The 22,418-nt window shown below is 51.9% G+C and overlaps 1 protein-coding gene across 2 annotated transcripts in view; it reads right to left on the bottom strand.

Annotated features, from left to right (window-relative positions):
• Positions 1-22,418, bottom strand: part of Wnt7a (Wnt family member 7A) — a 47,493-nt gene that overhangs the window by 14,284 nt on the left and 10,791 nt on the right. The window contains exon 3 of one of the 2 annotated variants that reach the window (XM_041679354.1): positions 16,007-16,278. In XM_041679354.1, coding sequence (XP_041535288.1) covers positions 16,007-16,278 — 272 coding nt within the window. The remainder of the gene's footprint in view (positions 1-16,006; positions 16,279-22,418) is intronic. The other variant, XM_041679364.1, reaches the window with a different exon arrangement.

Raw genomic sequence — 22,418 nt, forward strand, 5'->3', positions numbered from 1 at the left:
CTGTCTGCCCCTAATCACCTCCCAAAGGCTTCACCTCCAGATCTCCACCTGGTTTTGGGGATTAAGTTTCCAGTACCCAAACTTTTGGCATATACATTCCAGCCCCAGCACCCAGCAGCACCTACCTCACTGGGGAGGCTACTGGAGATGTAGAGCCGCGGGCCCTGCCCAGACCTACCGTCAGTCAGAGGGTGTTTCCACCCTCCATGTGGTTTATGGCCATGTGAAGTCTGAGGAGCCCTGCAGGATCCTGAGCTTTGGGTTAGGTTGTGTGGTGGGGGGCATGAGGAGTACAGCCTCGGACAGAGAGTGGGAGCCCATGCCTGTAGATACACCTGATCTGTGGTAGCCTCCAAAGCCACCACTTGGCAGAAAGCATTCATTCTCTCAGAGAGAAAAGAAGCAGGGCACTGGATAGTTGTACCCCACATCAGCGGGCACCAGTAACTTAGGGCAGGCTGAGAAATCTTACCTCAGAGGACAACTGAAAAATGGATCGATGCCCTTAAAATCGCAGACTTAACCCCGCCCCCACATTCCGTTTCTTTTTCTCTCAGAAAACTTGGCCAACAGCACCCAGGGGCACTAAATATAGACAGGGTGAGGGAGTAAATCACGGAAGTGCCACATGTTGCCCGGGGCCTGTTTCACGGTTGGGCTGCAAACCATTGAGAACTGGGAGCTGTAATTAAAATGCTGATGGCCTCCCAACTGGGAACCCTTCCAGGGGAGGAGGGAGGGGAGCCCTCCACAGTAAACCATCCCATGTTCAGTGGTCTCCACCGGCTTCCAAGACAGCAACCGTCCTTGTAAACCTTCACACCCAAGAGGCAGGTTGTTCACCTCCCAGGCATGCCTACTCCCAGCAGGCCTCTCACACACATGTCCCCCAGTGCCTCCCTGCTCCCAGTGCTCCTACCTGTGACCTTGTCACTTCTATAGTCACAGCTCACTTGGTGAGGCCACACTGGCCTCTGGGCTATTGAATGCTCTGACTCAAGTGGTATTCCCCAGAGGGCTCAGTTTCTGTTCACGGTTCACCTTCTCAGAGGGCTCCTCTATCTACCCCCAATAACATCCCATTCCTGTCATCTCTGCCCCTCACTCTGCTTTATCTTTCTGACATGACATTTATTACTCTTTGACAATGGTCCTCTCTCCATCTATTTGTCGTCTGACTTCCCCCTGGAATGTCAGTTCTATAAAGGCAAGTGCCACACCTAATCCCAGAGCCTGACACAGTACCGGACACACAAATAGGTGCTTGCTGGCATTTGTTGTGTGAATGAATGTGTGGATTTGCAACCCTTTCTTTCAGCTGGTCTGGTGATCTCACTGGGAAAGTGTCCAACTTCCCAGCAATGAGCTCAGCTTTTTACTCGTTCATTCAATCAACTATCTTTCCAAATAACTCTCCATCCACCCACCCACCCATCCATGCATCCTGCTGTCCTTTCCAACCTTACTGGTCCATATTTCAAATATTGATATGTACATTCATCCATGCGCCTATGATCTATCTATCCATTAACCCTCATACCAACCATCCACCCTCCAACTTTCCCACTGAGTCATTTACATGTTTATCTATCTATCTATCTACCCATCCATGCGTCCATGCATCCATCCATCCACTCACCCATCTATCCTCCAACTTTCCCACCCAGTAATTCACAGTTTATCCATCCATCCATCCATCCATCCATCCATCCATCCATCTATCCATCCACTCATCCATCCATCCATCAATCCATCCATCCACTCATCCATCCATCCATCCACTCATCCATCCATCCACTCATCCATCCATCCACTCATCCATCCATCCATCAATCCATCCATCCACTCATCCATCCATCAATCCATCCATCAATCCATCCATCCACTCATCCATCCACTCATCCATCCATCCATCCATCCATCAATCCATCCATCCACTCATCCATCCATCCACTCATCCATCCATCCATCCATCCATCCATCAATCCATCCATCCACTCACTCATCCATCCATCCATCCACTCATCCATCCATCCATCCATCCATCCACTCATCCATCCATCCACCCATCCATCCATCCATCCATCCACTCATCCATCCATCCACTCATCCATCCATCCATCCACTCATCCATCCATCCATCCATCCACTCATCCACTCATCCATCCATCCACTCATCCATCCATCCATCCATCCACTCATCCATCCATCCACTCATCCATCCATCCACTCATCCATCCATCCATCCACTCATCCATCCATCCATCCATCCATCAATCCATCCATCCACTCACTCATCTATCCTCCAACTTTCACACCCAGTCATTCGCATGTTTATCCATCCACCCACCTACCCACCCATCCACCCACCCATCCATCTTCCATCTTTCTCACCTAGCCATTCACATGTTTACCCATTCTATCCCTCCATCCATTCATCTAACCATCCACATCTCCATCCATCCATCCATCCATCCATCCATCCCAAATCCCTCTTTTCTAACTATATAGCTAACCATCTCTGCATCCATCTGTTCAGCCACCCTTCTATCCACACACCCATCCCCCCCACGTATCTATCCATCTTTCCATCTTCCGCTCACCTACATGGCCATTCACCCACACACCTAGGTGGCCATGCTACCACTCGGCCATCTGTTCCTTTCCACCAGTCCCCACGCAGAGGCCTCCTCTTCTGGGTTCCCACAATGCCCTATGCTCCTCTGTGTCAGACACGGTTTCTGCTGTGAGGTCTCCAAGCAATCGTTCACTTTCTTCCCGCACCACCACACTGCACACCCCTCAAAACCAGAAACCATGCTTCCTCTCTGCTGTCCAGAACTGACACATTACAGGTGTCAGCACATGTTTCCCGAATGAGACCTTTCCCCCTCCCTATCTTGGCTCAGGATTTCTGACTGCATTGTGGTCTCCCTGAGGGAGGGCAGCATTTTGTCATCTATGTATATGTTCATCTCCAAAATGCAGTTAACATGAAGTAGGCACATATAACAAATAAAGTGAGCAGGCACAGAGAGACTTGAGTATAATGAACATGGGTTCTGGCCCTGTACTTCTGTGTGCATATTCTGGCTCTTTATTTATTGGCCATGTAATCTTGATCTTGGGGAAGTGACTGACCCTGCGCCTCAGTTTATAAAGGAAGATTATGAGAGTGGTCACCTCGTGGGCTCTTAGGAGCACTGTGTAAGATAATATGTACAAAGTACTTAGAATAATGCCTTCCGTATGATAAGAGCTGCATTAAAACAAACCTTGTCCCATTGAGTAAGTGGGACAGGGATGGAAGAGACAGACCCTTGACCATGGGTGGGGGAATCTTCGGGCCTGAGCCCTCCCACTGGAGGCCTTCTACAGCAAGCGCTCTGACTTTTTCCGGTCATGTTGGGATCACTGGCAAACTCCCAATATTATGTCAGGTGGTCGAAAGTGCTATGTGGGAAAACAAAACACGGGCGGGAACAGGAAGTGGTGAGACAGATGGGGGCAGTTTCCAGTGGGGTGGTCAGGAAAACCCTTCTTAGGTGATATCTGAGCAAGGACTTGAGGATGTGTGGTGGGGTGAGTGTTGGGGGCGCAGCAATGAGAAACTGGCAAGTGCAAAGGGCCTGAGGCCCAGCATATCTGAGACCAGTGAGGAGGGCAGTGGAGGAGGAGGGTACTAGGCAAAGGGGAAATAGGATGTTGGGTCGGAACAGAGGAGGACCGAGGGAGGGTCTTGTTGGATATTTTGAAGATTTTGGGATCTGTGCTGAGATAGAAGGGAAGAGTGTGAGGTTATGACAGAGGGTGGGAGATGCAATCTACACTTGAAAAGACTGCAGCATCAAGTCTGGGGGCTGCCAGGAAGAGGTGCCGCTGAACCGGAACACCAGGCAGGGGCAGATTCTGCTTGCAGGAGATTTGAACTCAGGGTCTGGTGCACAGGTGACTCCTGGGTATCTGTAGTGGGCAGAAGTAGGGCAGTAGGTGAAGCCCCACCTGTGAGGCGTGAAAGGAAGCACGTAGCCAGAGGCAAGGCCACGCTCTGTCCTTGGATGGCACCCGCTTCCTGAAGCAGGGCAAGGCTATTCTAGGCCACCAGGCAGCCTGCAGCCGGGAGGAGGAAAGCTGCTGGATGCAGCAGGCAGGAGTGTGGACAGAAGTTCTGCTTGTAGATAAGGCTTTGTGGAGAAGTTTGCAGGTCCTAGACAGGGCTCTCTACAGAGGAGCTGCTTAGGTATGACTGACTGACCTAGAGACCCATCTCAGGGACCTCATAGTATCACACAGTGACTTGGTCTCCTGTGGCCCTTTTCAGAAGTAACAAATCTCAATAACTTCCAGGCAGCTCCTTCTGCCCAGATCTCTCCAACAAGCTGTTTGAACAGGGCTTCAAAGAGGGAGGAGCACAGAGCTAGCAAGAGCTTTAGGAATAGAACAGATTCTAGCCAGGCGTGGTTGTGCGAGTCTTTAATCTCACCGCTCAGGAGATAGAGGCAGGTGGATCTGTGCAAGCGCCAGGCCAGTCAGGGCTACATAGGGAGACCCCGCCTCACCCTCACCCCCATTTTAAAAAAATACCTACAACACGACTCTGGCTTTCATGTTACGTCTGCAACCCCTGCTTCTAAGACTCATGAAGTCTCAGAGTAGCTGCACAGGGCTGCGAGCTTTCCACAGAGGAAGATTGGCCATCCAGGACTTTGCAGGCAGTGGATCCTCTGCTCAAGGGGATCTAAGAAGTCTACTATTGGTGCCTCAACTCCCCCCCCCCCAAGGGGGAAAGAAACTGAGCCTTGGAGACAGGCAGCTATTCAAGATCACACAACAAACAAGCAGCCCGATCAAGCCTAGGAGGAAGCTCTTCCCATGCTCAGGCCATTTCTATTGCCAGCACAGAACAAAGGCCCAACTGGAATTCTTGAGAGTTAGAGCGGGGTGTGGCCAGCAACCCTACCTGCCCAAAGGAGAACAGCTTCCTGCAGCACAACCCTCTGGTGCACAGAGGCCCACCAGAGCCTCAGAGGCCATGCCTGCTTACAACAGGGGCCCAGGGACTCTGCTCACCTGCACTGAGCTGCAAGGCTTGGCCAGGAAAAGGTGTAAATAGTGAAGGTCTTGCAGGAATAAGGTGTGTGAAACTTGTTAGTCATTGTGACTTCAGCATACCATGCATGTACACACACAATAGAGGGCTAAGAAACAGGTATACAGCGGATGGACACAGTGTGGCTTGCCAATGCGGGTGACAGGGTTACCTCCTGCATGCCACTCATTCAGTGCCTCGGTTTCCTCCTGTGGCAGGATAACAACAGGCCCTCTCTTGTGAGGTGAGAGTAGTTGTGAGACGCATTTGGAATGGGACAAACGCGCGCGCGCGCACACACACACACACACACAGTATGTCCAGTCTTGAGAGGGGCACATGGTACACCACAGTGAGCAGCTGAAGCTGGCATTGCCCACAGCCAGTGCCCAGGTCTTGCTGTCTTTAAGGCTCTGGTTATCAGGAGACACCCCCTCCCCACCAGTGGCTTGCTATATTCCCCCATCTGCACCCCACCATCCATGCAGTGGGCAGGGGACTTCATCCCGTGGGGAGCAGGAAAAGCCGTCCTATGGCATGGTGAACACTCGCATCCTTAGCCATCTCCCTTGGTTGAGATGTACCCTGCAGGTGAGTCCCCTTGGCTAGGCAGAAAGTCCTCTTCGGTATATTAGCACACCTGAAGTTTCCTGCAAAGGACACAGCTGTCCAGGATTAGCAGAATTGACAGCTTGGCTTCTAGGAGCCAGTCCTACCTTCCCTGCAGGCCTATGCCATGCCTCTCAGCCCTCTCCATCCCCTTCTGCTGCCCTCCCCTTCACTTACTTGATAACACCCTGAGTTCTAGTCCCCTTCCTGGGGGACAAAGAAGGCAATTGTGTGCCCAGTGAGGCCATTTTGACTTGGTCTCACTGCGGCGTAACTGAGCCCCAGCTTTGCCTCACTACGCTGCCCCTCCCTTTTGGTTACTTTCCAGTAAGCTCTTGCCAGGACCAGCCACGTGGGGGATTCTTTCTGGGGGAAATCACATGGCTGGTCCTGGAAGCCAGGAAGGTGGCCGGCTATGGAGGCCTTCCTAAACTTTGCTATTAATGTTAGGTTCTAAATACCCTATGCTCTCCAGGGTCTAGGGAACTTCCTGTTGCAGGGAAGTCATGAGCTAACTATGAGCCACACATGGACACCGAGTACTAGACTCCTAGGCCAAAGAACTGAGTTTTCCTCATACTCATTTGCAGTTTGTTCAAACAGTCATGCGTGACTTAAGGAAACCGTTCAACAACGTCACCATAAACACTTTCAGTCCATCTGAGCACTCTATGAGGTGAGCCCGTTTCCCAGACGGAAAGAGCAGGCGCAGGGAAGCAAAGTGACAGGCTAAGGATACCCAGGCCAGAAGCAGCAAGGCCAGGTCCAGCCTAAAGCACAGCAACACACACTGAGTAGGGATGAGACCAGCACTCCCAAGCCCACAGCCTGCACTAGCCCTTGGATTGCACCTCCCGAAGACACCAAGGCTATGCCAGGCTGGGCTCTGGGAGACGCTGGGCTGAAGCTCATGCTTCCTAGGAGAACAAGAAGGACCCTGCCGGTGAGGGCTCAGGGCTCCAAACTTGCCCTCTGCCCAGCACAAGACCAGAGCTGTGAAGGCCAAAAACTCTGCTTTAAAAAACATCAGTGCATAAAACCTTTAAATCAGCTGTTTCCTTTGGCCCCCCAGTGTCTTATTCTAGGTGGAAGACAATGCCCGGAGCCCCACAACCAGAGCAAGACAAGACACAGGGCCTGAATGACCGACCCTCAGTTCACAGGTGGCTAGAAAGTGGGAACTTGGGGGCTGACAACCAAAGCTTCTAAATGGCTTCAGAAGGTTCCAGAATTTTTGGATAATATTGTGGAACCACTCATGGGAGGTCAGGATTGAAAGAGGACAGCCCCAGAACCCTAGTCTGGAGGCAGCTTGAGTTCAGACGCCTAGGGTAACCTGAGCACTCTGTGTAGCCTTGGGCCATTTTACCTCTGCCCACCTCCACTTTCCCAAGTGGCAGACTTGGGACCAGGCTGGAGGTTAGCGGTTGTGGGGATTAAGTTGGGATTGCACTGTTGGTGCTGACATTAGACTTGCCTGTGTCCTCCCAGCAGAGAAGCTTGTGTCAGGCAGTATCAACCCCGCCACTCCCCAACAAGAGCCTGTATGTTCTTCACCTGAGCTTGAACATGACTTTTTCGATGGTGCTTCCTTATGGGGCATGGTCTGCTGAGTGCCTGGGGGACAGTGGCAGCTGGCTAAAATCACCTTCTTTCTGGATGAATGGTCCAAGTTCCTTTAAGACTATGGTGTCCAGCCATTTTCTGAGCTATGCCTAGGTTGTCATGTCATCATAGAATTGAGTAGAGGAGGTGTTGGTAGCCCAGAGCAAAGTGACAGCTGGGGACCCATAGGCATTGCCAGTGTCTCTGGGAAGACTGCCCTATTCGGTCACTGGTGTCCCACTCCTCCCTTATTTTATCCTCTTTCCCTGGATACTGGTCCTGGTTTGGCACAGGTGTAGGGATGGAGGCTCTGGAAGAGGTGTGGGGATGGAGGCTCTGGCACAGGTGTGAGGTTGGAGGCTCTGGCACAGGTGTGGGGATGGAGGCTCTGGCACAGGTGTGGGGATGGAGGCTCTGGTAGAGGTGTGGGGATGGAGGCTCTGGCACATGTGTGGGGATGGAGGCTCTGGTATAGGTGAGAGGATGAAGGCTCTGGTAGAGGTGTGGGGATGGAGGCTCTGGCACAGGTGTGGGATGAAGGCTCTGGTAGAGGTGTGGGGATGGAGGCTCTGGTAGAGGTGTGGGGATGGAGGCTCTGGCACAGGTGTGGGATGAAGGCTCTGGAAGAGGTGTGGGGATGGAGGCTATGGTAGAGGTGTGGGGATGGAGGCTCTGGAAGAGGTGTGGGGATGGAGGCTCTGGCACAGGTGTGGGGATGGAGGCTCTGGAAGAGGTGTGGGGATGGAGGCTCTGGCACAGGTGTGGGGATGGAGGCTCTGGTAGAGGTGTGGGGATGGAGGCTCTGGCACAGGTGTGGGGATGGAGGCTCTGGCACAGGTGTGGGGATGGAGGCTCTGGAAGAGGTGTGGGGATGGAGGCTCTGGCACAGGTGTGGGATGGAGGCTCTGGCACAGGTGTGGGATGGAGGCTCTGGCACAGGTGTGGGATGAAGGCTCTGGTAGAGGTGTGGGGATGGAGGCTCTGGTAGAGGTGTGGGGATGGAGGCTCTGGTAGAGATGTGGGGATGGAGGCTCTGGAAGAGGTGTGGGGATGGAGGCTCTGGAAGAGGTGTGGGGATGGAGGCTCTGGCACAGGTGTGGGGATGGAGGCTCTGGTACAGGTGTGGGGATGGAGGCTCTGGCAGAGGTGTGAGGATGGAGGCTCTGGCACAGGTGTGGGGATGGAGGCTCTGGTACAGGTGTGGGATGGAGGCTCTGGTAGAGGTGTGGGGATGGAGGCTCTGGCACAGGTGTGGGGATGGAGGCTCTGGTATAGGTGAGAGGATGAAGGCTCTGGTACAGGTGTGGGGATGGAAGCCCTGGCACAGTTTGGGGATAGAGGTCTTGGTATAGGTGTGGGAATGGAGGCTCTAGTACAGGCATAGGGATGGAGGCTCTGGAATAGGTCTGGGAATGGAGGCTCTGGTATAAGTGTGGTGATGGAGGCTCTGGTATAGATGTAGGAATGGACGTTTGGCATAGGGATGATGATGTCTCTGGCACAAGTGAGATGATGTCTCCTGTGCAGATATGATGGAGGGCTCTGTACGATGGAGTCTGTGCACAGGTGTAGTGATGTTTCATGATACTAATGGACTTTGAGCTGCTTAATCATATAAATAAATGTATATATGTATAGTTGAAGTGGTAAATTTATATTAGGCATTTTAAAATAGATTAAAATTTTAATTAATTTTTAAAAGCAGTAACTTGTTGGATTAAAACAACTAGTTATAAAATGGATGGGCTTAAATGCTTAGTTTTTTTTTTTTTTTTTTTTTTTTTTTTTTTTTTTTGAGTCAGGGCTTTACTATATAGATCAGGCTGACCCTAAACTCAGTCTACCTGCCTCAGCCCTCTGAGTCCTGGCCTTACAGGCACATGCCACCATACCAGGAATTTAAATGCAAAACTTTTAGAAGTAAAGCACCCTAGGGGCCTAGGGACAAAGGGTTCTTAGCTAACCTTCAAAGACTTCCGTCCCACAAGTTCCAGGCTGGCTGAGCTACAGTGAGATGGTGTATACAATCAAACAGCAGCAACAATGGGCCCACTTTTGCTCTGTGAAAGGCCCTGTCATAGAGATAAAAAGACAAGCTGTAGACTGGGGAAAGACTTGTAAACCATGGACCTGACAAGAGCATCTGAATAGATGAATTAAAAATGTCCAAAACCAACAGTAAAAAGGCAAGCCAGACAGACATGTTCTCACTGTGCCCTCTGGGGTATACAGATAGCAGAAACACACAAGAAGAGGCGCTCACCTCATCAGCCACTGGAGGTGTGGCTAGAACCGCAGTGAGATACGGCACACACCCATCACAATGACAGAAATAAAAACCTGTGTTATCAGCAAGTGTGGGCACGGCTGTGGAGAAGCCAGGTCACTCACAGTTGGCTTATGGGAGTGGAAAATGGCAACACCAGTGCTGTAGCTTAACCTGGGATGTCCCCCAGAATCCCATGTAGTAAAGGGCTGGTTCCCAATAGGTCATGTAGGGGGTTTTCAAGTCATTGAAGGTAACCTCAAAGGGGAAAGTGAGACATAGTCCACCCCATCCTTGTCTGTCACCTTCCAGACATGAAGTGTGCAGCTTTGCTCCCTCATACATCCTACTGTGATGACCTGCCACCAACCCACAGCAACAGGACCAACCCATCGTGGGATGAACCCCCAACACCACGAGCCAAGGCAACTCTTCCCCTTTACGGTTCAGTGGTCTCGGCAGTTGTTATGCGAAGCTGACATCCCTCTGTAGGATGCTTTGCTGCTTTATCATAACGCTAAAATCTCAGCAACAGTATGTTGGCACTCCTGGCATTTAGTAGAGAGAACTAGACATGTACAGTCGTAGAAAAATCTGCACACACACATTCACCGCAGCTCTATTTACGACGGCCCAAGCTTGCCAACAAACCAGATGTCCTTCAGCGGGGGAACAGATAAACCAAGTGTGCTGCCTCTGAGCTGTGGACTGTCACGTGGCTGCTGAGAGGCAAGAGCTACTGTGCAAACAGCAACTTGAATGAGTCTAGGAGATAACACTGAACAGGAAGGGATTCTAGCAGGGCAGTGGTGGCGCACACCTTTCATCCGTGCACTCGGTAGGCAGAGGCAGGTGGATCTCTGTGAGTCTCAGGCCAGCCTGGTCTACAAAGTGAGTTCCAGGACAGCCAGAATGGTTACAGAGAAAACCTGTCTCAGAAAAAAGAAAGGATTCTATAGGCTGCACACTTCAGCACTCCTATACAACCTTCCAACATGACAAAATTATAAACATAGGAGGTGGATTAGTGGTGTGTGCCAACTGGGTGTCCCCAGGGAGGGAAGGTGGCACACAGCCCTCAGGCTCTGTATCTCTATGGTATCAATGCCAGAGTCCGGGGGTAACAGCATCCTACAGTTCTATGGGCTGCCACTATGGGGGAACTGAATGGCGGGTTCTTAGAGTCTGTGTTCTTCCTGCTTCATGTGAACACATAGTTACCATGGCATGAGCTTCATTCAGAACACACAGAACAGTTAAATTCAAAATTGACATAAACAAAGAAGACATCTAATTGTGTGTCTCATAAAACATTTAGGACACATATAAAATTGATTTTTTATCTTGAATCCAAATTTAACTGGGAATCTTCTCCCCAGACACTTCCAGGAAAGAGAAGACACTTGCCATTCATTCATGCACTCTATAAACCCTTCTTGAACCCCACTGTGTGCGGGGCACCATTCCAGGCATAGAGGATTCAGCTGTCCTGCCCCCTCCTTGTGGTGGGAGGTGATGGGCCATAAAGACATGAAGGGCTGAGCAAAGAGAATAAATTCAAGTGGCAGGTTGCCTTAAAAATTAAAAGCAGAGGCCTGTCACCCAAAGGAACTCTGTTTCAAATCCCCACGCACACACACACACAAAAAAGATAAGTTTAAGGCCAGCTTAGGCTATATAGCAAAACTATGTCAAGAAAGAAAGAAAGAAAGAAAGAAAGAAAGAAAGAAAGAAAGGAGGGAGGGAGGGAGGGAGCTGAGTGGTATACTGAAACTAGGTGGGCACTGGGGAGAGAAGACTTCCTTAGAAGCTGAACTTCACCCTGATGGGCAACTTGTGCAAAAGCCATGGGTAGGAACAAGATGCTTGGCCCAGGACCTCAGGACCACAGGCTAGTGAGCACAGGAGGGCAAGGGCAAAGCAAGAGCTCTGAGTCTTCTTCCACCCCACCTCAGTCCTGGAAAAGCCTCCAAGACCCAAGGCCACCCTCCTTCAGATCCCTTGAGCCCAGGATGCAGGCCTTTCCTGCGTTTTGAAAGTGAGATTCCATATCTGCCCTAAACATGGGGTGGGACTTGTGAGCACAGTAGCCTGAGGGCTGCTAGCTGGTTTCCGGGGAGGTGGGGCCTGGCCACTTGGGCACTTGACATGCCACACTGTCCACTCTCTCTGGTCAAGTATGCAAGTGGCTTCCAGCAGCAACCAAGTGGAGCAAGTCTTATCTGGGCCTCGCCCTTGCTGCCAGGGGCTGGGTCCCTGTTGTCCCCTGATACACTGGCCTCCCTGCATCCATGCCCGGAGTAGAAAGCCAGCCCCCAGGAGCACCCAGACCAGACAGGGCAGGGCAGGAAGGGACAAGACCAACACCCCTTGTGAGCAAGAGGTGACTCCACACTCAGGTGGAATTCCATCCCCCTTAGCTCACCTCTCTGGAGCAAGGCACATTCCAGCAGGGCTGGCCTGTCCCAGTGGGGGGCCCTGTCCTCAGGCTGCCGGTCCTGGTCTCAACCCTCACTGCAGACAGGGGCTATTGACAATCCATCCTTCCCCAGGACCCTCCAGAGCTCCCCAGCACACTTCACCTTCCACAGCCTCTACAGCTTGGAGGAAGATACAATGTCACTGTGAGGACTTAGAGTTGGAGGAAGATACAATGTCACTGTGAGGACTCAGAGTTGGAGGAAGATACAATGTCATTGCATCTTAGAAATAATGTTGCCAGGCCAAGAAACAGCAGAAGCCACTGTCAGATGCAGACTAGGGGGAAAGTTTCCTGTGCAGTGCGGGTCCCAGGTTGTCTGTGTTCTGGTCACCTCCCTTCCAGCACCTCCCTCCCCAGAACCCCCCTGGTCTTTGTTTAACTCTGTCATTCACCCCTCAGAGGCTTGGCATCCTTAGCAGTTCCTGCTGCCTTGTCCCTCCTCCACAGAAGGTGCCAGAACCCTCGGGAGTTACCAGTTCTACATCTCCAAGAGCCCTCCTGTGCTCTTCAACACCTGTCTCCTCTACCTAACTTAGTGAGGAGCACACCCCCAATCATTGCCCAATGGCTGCTTATTATACTTCCCCAACTCCTAGATGTCGGCACCCGCTACCTCTCAGGCCTTTCGTAGCTCTCCATTCCGTGCCAGGGAAGAACAGGAATCCACCCAAAGCTCACCCCATCACACCACTTCTGGCTACTTCTGACACTGAATTGATTTCAACCTCCTCAGCAACCTCACTACCTGTTCCCAGCCTCAGACCATGGAGCCCCTACTGCTCTTTTAGGATTTAACAACTCCTTTTTTTCAATGCTGGGGATTGATTGGAGGGCATCATGAATGCAGACACTCCATCCCTGAGTCCCATGCCTGCTTATGCTAACTGCCCTCTTCCTGGAATCCTTCTGCTTCTACTTCAAGGCCTGACTGAAGTTCCTTGTCTCCCATAGGAAACTGCACTGTTGCTGTGTTTTCTGAACCACCTTTCTCCCCGACATTCAGCCATGAGTCAAAGGTTTGGCCCCTTTATCTGAATCACACTAGCCTGAGGACACGGGCCATGGAGTAATTAATTCATCTCACTGCCACCCAAGGGATGGGAAAGAGATAATTCAAGGACACAGAGATTGCCATGAGTATTTAATGACCATTCTCCAGACGTCTCTCTCCCTCTAGTGTCCTATGATTTGAACCACTAACCAGAACGAGAGAGTCTAGAACTCCATCAGCCTGAGCAGAGTGGCCTGTGACATCAGTCTAGAAGAGGGATTTCAATTCCCAGGCCCCTTCCCCAGGAGCATCTACAGTCTTGGGCCTGCCTTTCTGTGACTACCCCTGCCATGGCAGAGGCTAAACACATTGGTCTGCAATGCCCCGGCCACCATGGCCTGGGTCTTGAGTCCACTGGAATCACACTGGTCCTCGTCCTTTGCAGGGTACACAGTAGGCGTTCCTGTAGCAATGGCCTCTCATTAGCCTGCAGGAGGCATGGATGACCTTTCTCCTGGCTCTCCTGCCCCTGCTTTCCTCTCACACCAACTGCTGAGGTGCTCCAGAGCCTGTGGTCAGGTTGAGTCTTGACTCTGCGAGGCACTGAGTGATCAACAAGACCACGATCCTTCTCAAGTGTCCTGACCCATCTCCATCAACTGCTGTGGGCCTTTCCCCACTAGCCGCGTGGAGTCCAGTGCAGCCTGGTGTGTGCTGGGGAGTCCTGGGGAGGGGGTGTGCTTTACAACTAATAATATCCTTGAGATCCAGACCTATGCCAGGGTCCCCAGCTAACTCTCATACTCAGGATGGCACATGGTCCTTAGATGAACTGCTCTTGTGGGGAGACACCCAAAGGTCCTGTGGTAGTTTGAATCACGGTGGCCCCCAGAGGCTCAAATATTTGATGCTTAGTCACCAGGAAGTAGCACTATTTGAAAGGATTAGATGGATTAGGAAGTATGGCTTTGTTAGACAAAATGTGTCACTGGGTGTGGGGGGGTGGAGGCGTTGAGGTTTCAAAAGCCTATGCCAGGCCCAATCTCTCTCTCTCTCTCTCTCTCTCTCTCTCTCTCTCTCTCTCTCTCTGTGTCTATAGACAGTGATGTAGCTTTCAGCTATTGCTCCAGTGTGATATGTGCCACCATGCACCCTGCCACGATGACAAAGGACTCTGAAGCTGTAAGCCAGCCCCCAGTTAAATGCTTTCTTTCATAAGAGTTGCCTTAGTCATGGTGTCTCTTTTCAGCAAGAGAACGGTGACTAAGAAAGGCCCTCACCATCAAGCAAGAAAAATCCCTCCTTCTGTGCCCCTCACACCTCAGGCAGGCCCCTTTTGCCAAGACCTCTGCCCCTTTCTGCTCTGAAGCCATCGTGCCTCTACCTAGTTGCTCGGGCCCTGATCCATGTGTCCATGTGCAGCATGTCCGTCTCCAGGGTAAGGGGCACCCCAAGGCTGTCCTGAGTGAGGAAGCTATGGAACAAAGCTGCATCCCAGCTGGGAGTTGGGGTTCACTGTGACACATGGGCTAGCCTCATGTGTTACCTCAGCATAGGCCAAACAGGTAAGTGGGATGAGGAGATAAAGAAGGGAATTTCCAAGGAATGAGAGCTTCAGGAAGGGGCAGCACCTGTGACCTCTGATCTCCCCCTAGGACTTTGCGACCATGGAAAGGATGGAACAGCTGAGACCCCCACAGAATGACCGGTCTGGACAAGATGGTCCCTGGGGGCCACCTGATTTACTTGGATATCATTCTGGGGAAGACCAGGTTTCTTTTACATATCAAGGCTGATCAGCGGCTGTGACACACAGCATGTGGCCAGAGGGACACAAGAAAGGGGGTAGCCCCTCTCACCCTTCTGGACACAGGTCTGTCTATGCCTTCACGGTATGTAGGCCTCCAATCACACTCCTCACTGCGTCCCTCTGCACGTGTGGGCAACATGGGCTCATGCCTCCCTGGCTGAGCGCTAAGGATGCTGGGTCAGATCTCAGATCCTCCATCCTTTCCTCAGCCCTGGCAGGACAGCAATGACAGAGCCTGACTGAGCAAAGGGGACCCTGTCACCGTCTCAGCCACCGCAGCCATGTACACAACTGCTCAGAGAAGGTGAACACTGTGTCCAGACATGCCTGGCTCCAGTGCTGGGGGACCCTTAGCACATGACTTCCTGCCTGTGTCTCAGTTTCTTCACCAGGAACAGTATGTTACAGATGACACAACCTCCTGGGGCTACTTCACCACAGTTCTGTGTCTGTGTCCGCCCTGCCTCACAGATACCTCATGGAGCAAAGCATAGACCCCTTCCCACCTCTAATCCTTCACAGGCCTTCAGGACCCCACCCCAGCCTCAGGCCTTAACCAGGGGCACTGCCCTCTCAGGTAGCAGTGACCTGGGCGTCCCTCAGTGCCTGGTCAGGCTGCTGATGTGCGAATACTTCTGGGATGGGATTCCCAGCCTGTATTGGTGCCTTTCTGCATTTCAACAGCCATAGCTGGTCCTACATGAGCAGAGCCTGCCTCCCTCTGCTACCCCCAACTCGTGGCTCTTTGCTTTGCCCTATGGATCTTCGGGCCTATCTGCTTCCCTTCACGGTCTGGGCATTCAGCTCCCCTCCCTTCCCAGCTGGTCTGCTGAAAACAGGAGGAATCCTGCCCCACTCTTCTAGGATTGGCTTAGGTCTTGGTTTAGGCAACAGGAAAAGGATAGCTACTCTGAAAGCTGGTCCCTGTGGATGCCTCCGTCAACTGCCTCAGTCCTTCCCCGGAGTCCGTTTATACAGCTGACAGCGGAACCCTGGAGAACTTATCAGCCTCCCTCTTACCTCCTTGCTGGGAAGCAGCCATTTTGGGTTTTGTATTCAGCCAATAAGCTTCATGCTTACACTCGAAGCTAGGTGCAGAGCTGGGCTTTCCCAGACACCACCCCTGTCACTGCAGTGTCCTCCCTGCTGCCTACCTTCCGGCCTGCCTCGTTATTGTGTAAGTTCATGAGGGTACGGGCATTCTGCTTGATCTCCCGGGCATCCACGAAGACCTTGGCGAAGCCGATGCCGTAGCGGATGTCGGCAGAGCAGCCACCCCACTTCCAGCCCTCGTCCCGATGGTACTGGCCTTGCTTCTCCTTGTCGCAGCCACAGTCGCTCAGGTTGCCCTGGGTGCAGGCAGCTGTGATGGCATGGGCCACACCCGCAGCAATAATTGCATAGGTGAAGGCAGCCTCCCGGCTCCCTGGGGGCAGAAGAGCGGAAAGAGCTTTGTAAGAGCTGATCTGGGAGACGCTCCAGTAAAGGCATCTAGGGAGAAGGTGGGATCCGGCCTAGGGGAGAGGCTGAGCACAGTGCAGTGGCTCCCCAAGAGTCACCCAGATGTCTCATGCTGACTGTGAAGAGAACTTCTTAGGTGGTGATAATGCCTGGGACCCCAGTCAAGTACACACTCACTCTCCTGCAATCCCTGAACCCCAGCAAAGCTGGATTGTGTGTGTGTGTGTGTGTGTGTGTGTGTGTGTGTGTGTGTGAGAGAGAGAGAGAGAGAGAGAGAGAGAGAGAGAGAGAGAGATCTTCTATCCCATTTCTACCCCCTGCCTCTCCCAGTACACCTGACAGAATCTTGTCACCTGTGCATGTGTTCACATCACAGAAAAGTGACATTTATGGAACACTGGTAGAGTGCACAGGTTGAAGGCTGAAGCTGGGGACATTAATCCCTGCCCCTGTGCCTTGACTAGTAATCACCCCTGCCCTGTGCCTTGGGCTCGGCAGCTGTGGCAGAGATAGAAGCATCAAGGGCTCGTCTTCAAAGCTATAGCCAGTGCTCAGCAAGTGGCACCTCTGGAAACAGTATCTCTGGCTCTCCACTGATACTACTGTGACACACTGTTTCCTATATCTGTCCTCCACCCTCTCTGTGGCTGCCTTGTAGGAGTAGAAAGATCTGGGCAACAGGATGCAGCCAACAGAAATACTGAGTGGGTGCAAGTGTCCTGCTGCCTCTTAGCCACTTAGCTTCTCTGGACCTCAGTCTCCCCTTTGCCAAATAGGTTCAAGAGACATGTGTGCACTGCAGGGTGAAGGAGAATAGGATTTGCCCATGATGAGTCCTGAAGGAGCCCTGGGCGCTGAGCTCTTACAGCCTGGGGGAGTGAGAAAGAAGCTGAAACTGAGCAGGCGCATGGGTGGGAGAACACACCTCGGAAGAACGTGTTTTGGAGCTGAGGCAGAGATGCAATGGGCTGCCAGGGAGACTGAGGAAGCAGGTGAGAAACATGCAAGCCTTTGCCCTAGCATCCTGGCCTTCACCTGGGCTTCCCTCGAATCTGCTTCATGCACCACTTGTTCTACCTTCTCCCCACTGCTGCTTTGGTACCCTGCTTGGCTGGACAGAGCCAGTATTGCTCCCGCTTTCAGGAAAGCGACCCACAGCACCCCTATCAAGTTAGGCTTATGTCTGGGTCACTATGACTGCTATGGGATCGTCCCTCTTCTCCAAGACCTTGGTCTCTTCATCCATGAGCCTGGGATAATGCCAATGTCTACCCAGGAAGGGAATGCGAGGGCCATGTAAAATGCTGAGGCCAGAATCTGGCTTAACAAATGTCTAAAAATGGGGTCCTCAGAGTGGAGCCCCTGTCTTTCTTCAAAATGGCAGCTCAATGCTGTGGCTTGCAGAAGACATTTTGCGCACCTGCTGAGTTTCCCAGGATCATAGAGAGTTAAGGAGGAAGTGCCCTACCCACAACCAGCTCACTCCAGAAAACAGACATGAGAAACAAAACTCTAGGGGAGCGCATTACCATCAATGTCAACCCCTCAAGGGCCCGGAGAAAGGGACAGTCAGAGGCAATGGTGTTCCACTGCTTTCCAGCTGTGTGACCTCAGGTGAGGCAGCTGTCTCTCCGTGCCTAATCCCGCCCTTGTTAAAGAAGTGATAACAGCTCCCACTTTCCTATGGAGGTTGTGGGGAACAGAAAGCAATTACCAAGGTTTAAAGCTGGAGAAAGCGTCCCAAGCTAGTCATTACAGCGTTTGTTGAGGACAGAACTGAAGGTGAAGGGGGTGGCTCTTCATTTTCTTGCGCTTACATTTGAAGAAACCGGAGCCAGCAGAGAAGTCTAACTCACCTGGGCCACCAGAGTGTAGCTGCACACCTGCCCTGGCTGCCTCACCTGAACGAGCGCTGTCCTGGGAGTAAATGACCTCAGAGCACAGAGGTGCTCCTTGCTGTCACTGCAGCAGGTGGGAAGAATGATGTTCCCTTAGCCAGACCAGAAGTGCAATATGCAAACTGAGGGGCGACTAGGGGCCGCGCCCTTCTCGGGCTTCCCCCTGCACGGTGGAGCCCGACACACCTATGCTTCTTGTGGTAACTTCGGGTGTCTGCCTGCCCCCCACTTGATTTCTTGAGTCTCCCAAGCCACAGCGTGATGTAGGTGATGAGAGTCAGTTACCTAAGACAATGGCTACAGAGGTGGCCATGGCCTCAGCTCACACATTCCCTGGGGTGAGGGGAGGGCAGTCAGGCTTCCAGTTTAAGGTGTACCTGACCAGCAAGGAGTCTGGTGCTGGACCATGCATGGCCTGACCTCCCTGACAAGTTGGCCCTTAGCACCCACTGCTCTGAGAAGCAAGGAGGGACAGCTCCCCTCGCCTAGTACCATGCTCCCTGGTCAGGTGCTATCTAAACCATGTCCAGTTCTCACAACTGGTGACCTCTGCAAGCACCAAGCATGCACACAGTGCACATATATACATGCAGGCCAAACACGGATACGCGTAAAATAAAATAAAGTAAAATAAACAAATAAATGGCCCCTCAAGTGAGCTGGTGACAGTGCCCTACTTTGCAAATGAAGAGAATGAGGCTTTATAAGCTCTGACCAGGCAGAGATGGAGCCCATGGCGAACAGGCTGCATGCCTCTCAGCCTGTCCTGTCTACCACAACCAGGAAGCAAGCACAGTCATTCCCAGACTCTGCAGACTCACGGGGACAAGGGTAGACAATGAGTAACATTTGTGGTGCACCTACTTGGTGCCAGACCCACACTTGGCTCTTTGGGGTGTATTCGCAGCAGCCCCAATGTAAGACACCATCCAATTTTACTGATAAACAGAGGCTTTGAGAAGAAAAGCAATTGCCTAAAGTTTTCTACCTAGACTAGGGTCAGAACTGAGAGTCAAGGTCTTTGTTGGGCATCATTGTTACCCTGCCTTGTCATTACATCTGAAAGCCATGGTTAGAGAGGAGAGGCATCAGCTCTTCCCAGAATGCATTGCTTCTGTCAAGAGACAGCATTGGGTTATCAGTTAATACTTGCCAGTTAATACAGTTGATACATGTCAGGTCCTGGTACCCTGAGAAGGAAATGGGGTGATGGCAGATCTAGTAGGGAAGGGTCCTGGAATCTCTTGGTCACCCTGCTGCTCTACCCACCCAAACTTCCTTCCCTGGATTGGGACTGGAGAGCTGAGGCCCACAGAAACATTCTGATGTCACAGGCACAAGTAAAGCCGGAAGCAAATTGAGAGGTCACATAGTGCCCCCATTCATGACCTGGGCCATTCCTCAATCCTGATGGTCCACACTCTTCCCAGCACAGCCTGGGAAGCCTTCACTGGGACGCTTACTGAGCGCATCTCGCGGTACTTGCAGAGAATCTGCGGGTAAGTTCTAAGTGGTTCCTTCAGCTCCCACAGACAGATGTGGTGGACGAGGCTTAATGACACTGCATTCATACAGTATGTGCCAAGACCTCAGAAATGGGCTGCTGGCTGGGCTGTGTCCTGAACACCTTGCTGATCAACAGATCGAGGCAACCAACTTGTGAGGGGCAGGCTGACTTGGTCACCTCTTCACAGAAGCCCAGGCACAAGAGCTGACCTGATCTGACCTAAAAGTGGACTCTAGAATATGACCACTTTCCTGCAACTCTTGTCTCTTTTTCCAGCCCACCTCTCCACCAGATCTGACACATGTTTGCGAACAGCTACCAGCTTGGTGATGAGGAGTCTACACTGACCTATCAGGGGCAAAAGGAAGGTCTTCATTTAAAATCTGGCCTCTGTCACCTAGGCCAGGAAGCACATCCTGAGCACCTGCCGTGCACTAAGCATGGTGCTGCAGGCAGGCCGGACGTTGTGGGATTCAGGTGTGGCTTTGCTTTTGCAGGAAGGCATATGGCAAGATTGAGTCGCTGCATTAGCTGAGGACTCTGAAGACACGGAACAGTGCAGTGGTGAGACTGGGGTGTCAGGGTTTGAACGGTCTGTGGGAGTGAAGTCTCCAGGACAGGGGCACCCAGATCAATGTCCCTGTCCAGTATGGGTCAGGTAAGACAGGGATATTGACGTGAAGGGAAACTGAGTAGGGATCTGGATCCCAGATCTGAGTCCCAGGATCCTGTCTTGGGCAGAGCCATCTCCTGTTCCTAGAGTCAAAGAAGAGATTCCCAGAGCCACAGATAGAAGGATGACCTGTCTGAGGTCACCTGGGACTCCAGAGACTAGACTGGAACCAGTCCCCAGGACCCCAGATCTCCAGGTCCCCAGTGAGGAATCCCCTCCCTCCACCTTACCCTCAACTCCCATCAGTCACATCAGAACTTTCTACACAGAAGCCCAGGGAACCAATGCCAGGTGTCTTCAGCTCAGTCTGCGTGACAGGATACTTGCCATCCACTGTGCCTCAGCCAGTGGGATGACTCCGACCCTACACCCTGCATCCCTGAGCCTCACCCTTCTCATCTGGGAACTGAGAACCCGGGAGGCCACTACCAGGTTGCCCTGTAGACAAGAGGCGCTCCTCCGGAGCTTCTAGGGAAATCTCATCAAGGGGGAGGAGGGCAAGTGTTAGTACTGAGGTGAAGCCAGAGACTGGTCGACGCCCTCTGTGTTCAGCTCCAGAGCAGTCCCACGGGGACAGAGGAAATGAGCCCTTGTCCAAGCTGGCCCCAAAGATTCCATCCTCCGCCCTTTGCGAATGCTGCCCGTGGTTTGCACCGGAATATTATCTGGGTGTATTTACGGTATCTGACTGGAAACCACAGTGTGCATTGCAGGGTTTTTTTTCTCTTTTGCTATTTAAAGCCAATGGGTCAGAGAGTGAGCAGCCCACAGTGACACCAGCAGAAACAAGCGATGATTGGGAAAACAGACAGATGGACAAAGGTTGCTCTCACCAGGCTGGTGTGGTAGCCACTCACAGCCCAGCACTCTGCCACACAGGAGTTAGGAAGCACTCGGGGCATAACCAGGAGAGTTAAGGGTTAGGATCATGTGTGGGGGTTAAGTTAGATGAGGAGACAGGAGACAGAAATTGGGAAAGGCAGGTGCCATTCACCCCACTCTAACTGCTGTCCTGCCTCAGCTCTGTCTGTGGGTCCCTCTTCCCACAGAGCCAAACCACAGCACACTGCTGACTGTCCCCCAAGGGTCACCATCCGTTTGTTATGACTTTCTTAAGCTTAGAAAGTCCCTTTCTGCTGCTCTGTGAGGCAGAAATCATGGGTCCCTGCTTCCCTGCTCCTCAGCAGGGTCAGATGCTGGGCAAGTTAACCTGCCTCTTGGGCCTTGGGGTCTTCATTTCTAGACTAGAAATCATGAATAATCTTTCTGGAAAGAAGGCCTGGCCCACACCTGGCAGGGATCAGCAAACAGCAGCTCAAAGTAGAGACATTGTTAACCATCAAGTTAACAACATGGTATCTACCATGATGTGGCTGCAAATGTCTCCACTTCTGAGGCCATTCCTGATGTCCCCTCTCTGCGTTGATGGCCAGCACCTTATCCATCTGCATATTATACTGACTTGAGTTTTCTTTCTCTCCCCTTGAAGTTGTGGGGATCTAGATTATTGACCTACGGAGTCTCTGGGTTGAATGAATGACTGTGTGAAAGGGACTGTGTGTGCAAGGGAGTGCGCGTGTGCGTGAGTGTGTGTGTGAGTGTGTGTGTGTGTGCACTGGACTGTCTACCATGGAGAAGCTGGAAAGACCATGTAACAAAAAGCTCATCTCAAAGAATAATGTCAGGAGAGCGAAAATCCAGGATGAACGGAGGCTTGCAAAAAAAAAAAATGCAAACGAGACAAAAAGCCCTTTGTTGGCTGTGTTCTAAGCGAGAATGGGGGAAGAAAAGAGCTTTTGCTTGGGCAAGATGGTGCATTGTTAAGAAAGGCAGAGGGAAAGTGGAGCTGGCCGCCCCTCGCTCTATCTCTCTCCCTGGAAAGGACTTCCCATCCATCCTGCCAAGCAGCCGAACGCTGCTCCACTTTTCCAAGCCGTGGGTAAAAAGACAGAGCATTTTGGGGATTTTAGGGGTTCTCATGCAAGGGATATGGACCCAGATAGTCCTCTAGAATAGAGGAGAGAAAG

Source organism: Microtus oregoni, unplaced genomic scaffold, assembly GCF_018167655.1.
Source record: "Microtus oregoni isolate MIOR12 unplaced genomic scaffold, Mior012 000002F_ref0000024, whole genome shotgun sequence".
In the NCBI taxonomy this organism is placed as follows: Eukaryota; Metazoa; Chordata; class Mammalia; order Rodentia; family Cricetidae; genus Microtus; species Microtus oregoni.